A 5,053-nucleotide genomic window follows, 5' to 3' on the forward strand; every position below is an offset into this window, starting at 1 on the left:
CTCCTCCTCCTCCTCCTCCTCCTCCTTCTCCTTCTCCTTCTCCTTCTTCTTCTTCTTCTCCTTTTTTTTTGAAAGAGCTCCAAACTCTCAGAAGCAGCCTCCAAACATGTCCTTTTATCTATTTCATTAACTACTTGATTTTTAATTAAAGTTAGTTTTGTGGAACATCTATGGAGACACTACTCACTGCCGTTTTTGATGTTAGATGCCACCATTTTGCTGTCATTTTTCATTAAGATAAAAATTTGTTTTCATAATTGCCAAGTTGTGTACTCAGCCACATTCCATACAAATAAATATAAATTCCATCTCTATTTATAAATCATGCAGGCAGAATATACCCTTACTAGAATATAGAACACCTTTCTTTCTTTCTTTCTTTCTTTCTTTCTTTCTTTCTTTCTTTCTTTCTTTCTTTCTTTTTCTTTCTTTCTCTTTTTTTCCTTCCTTCCTTCCTTCCTTCCTTCCTTCCTTCCTTCCTTCCTTCCTTCCTTCTTTCTTGCTTTCTCCCTTCTTTTGTTTTCTTTTTTAAATCTATTTTTTTACACTTCATATTTTATCTCACCACCACCTCCGTCCACCCTCTGACTGTTCCATAGCTCATACCTCCTCCCCATACCCCTGTCTCCACAAGGATGTCCCCACCTCCCACCCCACCTGACCGCTAAGTTCCCTGGGGCCTCCAGTATTTTGAGGGTTAGATGTGTCATCTTTGATTGAACCCAGACCCAGTAGTCCTCTGCTATATGTGTGTTGGGGGCCTCATATCAGCTAGTATATGCTGCCTGCTTGGTGGCCCCGTGTTTGAGAGGTCTTGGGGATCCACATTGAGACTGCTGGTCCTCCTACAGGGTCGCTCTTCTCCTCAGCTTCTTTCAGCTTTCCCTAATTCAACAACAGGGGTCAGATGCTTCTGTTCATTTGTTCGATACAATTATCTGCATCTGACTCTTTCAGCTGCTTGTTGGCTCTTCCGGGGTGCAGTCATGCTAGGTCCCTTTTTGTGAGCCCTCCATAACCTCAGTAATAGTGTCAGGCCTTGGGAACTCCCCTTGAGCTGGATCCCACTTTGAGCCTGTCGCTGGACCTTCTTTTCCTCAGGCTCCTCTCTATTTCCATGCTTGTAATTCTTTCAGACAGGAACAGTTATGGGTCAGAGTTGTGACTGTGGGATGGCCACCCTCTCCCTCATTTGTGTATGCTGCCTGCTTGGTGGTCCAGTGTCTGAGAGATCTCGGGGATCCAGATTAATTGAGACTGTTAGTCCTCCTACAGTGTCACCCTCCTCATATTCCAGTTTTTCCCTAATTCAACCACAGGAACCAGCAGCTTCTGTTCACTGGTTGGGTGCAAATATTCGCATCTGACTCTTTCATCTGCTTGTTGGGTCTTCCAGAGGTCAGTCATGCTAGGTCCCTTTCTGTGAGCACTCCATAACCTCTGTAATAGTTTCAGGCCTTGGGATCTCCCCTTGAGCTGGATCCCACTTTGAGCCTGTCACTGGACCTTCTTTTCCTCAGATTCCTCTCCATTTCCATCCCTATAATTCTTTCAGACAGGAACAATTATGGGTCAGAGGTGTGACCCATTTGATGCCCTGTTCTTTCTTTCATTTTCGAGACCGGGGTTTCTCTGTGTAGTCCTGGCTGCCCTGGAACTCACTTTCTAGACCAAGCTGTCCTCGAACTCAAGGGATCCACCTGCCTCTGCCTCCCAAGTACTGGAACTACTGCCTGCCTGCAATACTTTTTAAAAGGAGTGACAAGGTGCTATCAGCTCCTTTGTAATTTAATGTCTAAATTTGTATTTGTTTTAAAATGTGTTCAGTAGACAAGAACTATGAAAGAGGATATAATGTTTTTTTCTAGTTCTAACTCTGTTTTGGACTTTTGGTTCTGGTGGATGAATACATAAAGATATATTTGATAATGAAGTGTAAAATTTAATGTGCGTCTCCATAGCTTCAGAGTGGCTATTCTAACTGCATCAAAGTTCATTGAGATGTATGGGTGTTGGATCTGGCTAAATTTAGTGAATGAGATTTTTTTTTGCAAGTTTTTTTTTATAATAAAAGTTATTAATTTTTAAATAAAATGTTAAACCTAGACAAATCAATATATATCATAGGTTTCTTATCATTTTAAGTCACATAGGTCATTTAATTCAAAATATGTCACATTTTCTATAAATACCTATAGTTTCTAAAGGTTTTTATCTGTACCAATTGTTAATAATGGACTTGTCTAAACAGGATAGGATACTTGTGTAAATGTGTTACTTGATAACACATTTTCAAGAATCAATTGATAGGTAAACCTAGAGATCTTAGTGGCTAAATACTGAAAGTCTCTTTGAATGATGAAATAACATCCTTTTCAATGTTCATATGGTCTGAGTTCTCAGCTCCAGTTAATGGCTTCTGACGCCCATTCTAATTGTGGTTTTCAGGAGGGAGAATGTAGTGCTTCTCACTAAAGTTCTGAGTAATTTTTAATCACTAACTTAGTGTAGGTTTAAAAGAAAAGTTATTAGTGGACAATTTCCTTGCTTAGTGTCTGGGAGACATGGTACTTAGATCCCTAAATCCTTCCTAATGATTTGTTCTCTCTCCAATGATCACAGAGCCAGTATGAGACATTCTCTAGTAAGTACGCCTATATTTGTTTAAAAGCAAATGGTCTATAAGTAGGTTTGAATCTTTCTGTGAATTCTGAATCAAGTTATTTGTGCTGTTTTCCATCTTTTTGACTCTCATGGATGTTTTAGGTCTTGTGTTTCAAATACATTTGTTGTCAGTCCCTTGACAGAAAAGTCTACTGGAAAACAAATGTATCTTCATCACTTTCAAGCAAAAACCTCTACCAGGGAGCCGGGTGTGGTGGCGCATGCCTTTGATCCCAACACGTGGGAGGCAGAGGCAGGCAGATTTCTGAGTTCGAGGCCAGCCTGGTCTACAGAGTGAGTTCCAAGACAGCCAGGGCTATACAGAGAAANAGCCTGGTCTACAGAGTGAGTTCCAAGACAGCCAGGGCTATACAGAGAAATCCTGTCTCAAAAAAAAAAAAAAAAAAAAAAAAAAAAAAAACCAAAAAAAAACAAAAACAAAAAACAACAAAACAACAACAACAACAAAAAAACCTCTACCAGTTTGTAGACTTCGTTAGTAATATTGTAGTCACAGGATCTATGTGCACTGTAGGTCAGGTTTATTTCTTTTCCTATATAAATATGGCACCATGTTGTTTCTGTTCCTTTCCCAGGGCACAGAGGGCACACTGTCGTTCCACACAGCTCCTTACTGGACCCTTCACACTGCTCTCAAGAGCCTGCATGGAGCATTGGTTTTCCTGGCTCCGTCTGTGATGCCTCTGTCAGCTTCCACCGGCTAGCATTCAACAAGCCTTCCCCAGTATCTTTACTTGAAAAAGATGTGGTTCTCTCAGACTCTTTTGGTAAGTGACTTCTGACAGTGTAAGACATGAATTGTAATGTTTTCCTAACTTCTTGTTATCATCTTCTTGGGTTACTTCATGGTGTTCTGAACATTGCAAAACACACATTTATACCAGTCATATTCCAGGCAGAAAACCAGTTATTCAAGGTGAGTACTTGAGAGATACATACACATATACATACATACATACATACATACATACATACATACATACATACATACATATTCTGTTGATTGACAAATTACCAGATGATGTTATTACAAAGAGCTGGAAACTTGGCATAGCTGTCGAATCAAGACTGTAAAGATATATTGAGGCCACTCTCATTGAAGACAAACTTTTTTTATGCTCACGGATGAGTGGGATGGGCCAACAGATACATATTAGTCCCAGGGACTGTTGATTTGTAACAGTAATAAAATTGTCCTTATACACTGTCTTTGTTGGCATCACTGCCTGACTAGCTTGAAGTAATTCCACTCCATATGCGATTTTTTCAGCCAAACAGAACTTGTGAGCTTGCTTCTCCTATGTCATAAATCTTTGGCTGTCACACTGGCACTGGCCTCTGCAGTTCCGGACAGTGTGTTATGCCGTCACACATCTCTCCATTACTACAACAAAAGCCTGAGATTATTAACTTGTGCAGGGAAAGATTTATCTTGGCTCAGTTTTTTGAAGTTTCTATTTGTGATCAGTGGACCTAGTTGCCTTTGAGGCTGTGGCGAGGAAGTACGTCCTGGTGAGGAACCCATAGTGGAACAAAACTACTGACTCGGTTCACATTCCCTTTTCAGGGCCTGTTCTTAATGACACAAACACCTCCCATAAGACTGCACCTTTTAAAGTTCTTTGCTTTTCACTCACCCCACCATGGGGATATACATACAGCACATTGGCCTACAGAGGACAGTTAACTTCTTTATTGTCTGGGAGGAATGGTTCTTAGCTCCTAGTCCTTCCTAAGGATGTGTTCTCTCCCCAATATCTATAAAGCCAGTAACTAAGCATATCTTTTCTCATTTACATCTCCGCTAGCCTACCTTGAGTAGATCAAATCTGTATATATATCTATCACTTATTACATCTACCCATTTATTCATCTATATAAAAACTAACAATACTTTTATGACTTCCAATGGGTTATATTCTGATAAACTAGTTGAAAGTGAGTAAAGTTGAAAATGCATCTTCTACACATAATATACTAAACAAGATGGCTCAGTCTAAGTTACTTTACCCATTCACAGACATTTACATTAGCCCCTAGTTCAGAAAAGCATTTAACGCAAACCTATTTTATAATAATGGCTTAAAATCTGATGTAACTAAATCCAACACCCCTTCATGATAAAAGTCTTGGAAAGATCAGGAATTCAGCAAACCTATTTCATAATAATGGCTTAAAATCTGATGTAACTAAATCCAACACCCATTCATGATAAAAGTCTTGGAAAGATCAGGAATTCAAGGCCCCTACCTAAACATAATAAAAGCAATCTACAGCAAATCAGTAGCCAACATCAAAGTAAATGGAGAGAAACTCGAAGCAATTCCACTAAAATCAGGGACTAGACAAGGCTGCCAACTTTCTCCCT

The 5,053-nt window shown here is 39.7% G+C and overlaps 1 protein-coding gene across 1 annotated transcript in view; it reads left to right on the top strand.

Annotated features, from left to right (window-relative positions):
• The window catches only part of Pkhd1l1 (PKHD1 like 1), a 144,720-nt gene that overhangs the window by 87,407 nt on the left and 52,260 nt on the right, over positions 1–5,053 (top strand). Inside the window, exon 50 of the mRNA XM_029548042.1 lies at positions 3,261–3,452. Within this exon, the coding sequence (XP_029403902.1) occupies positions 3,261–3,452 (192 nt within the window). The remainder of the gene's footprint in view (positions 1–3,260; positions 3,453–5,053) is intronic.

The sequence above is a fragment of the Mus pahari genome, chromosome 17, assembly GCF_900095145.1.
Source record: "Mus pahari chromosome 17, PAHARI_EIJ_v1.1, whole genome shotgun sequence".
NCBI classification, from domain to species: Eukaryota; Metazoa; Chordata; class Mammalia; order Rodentia; family Muridae; genus Mus; species Mus pahari.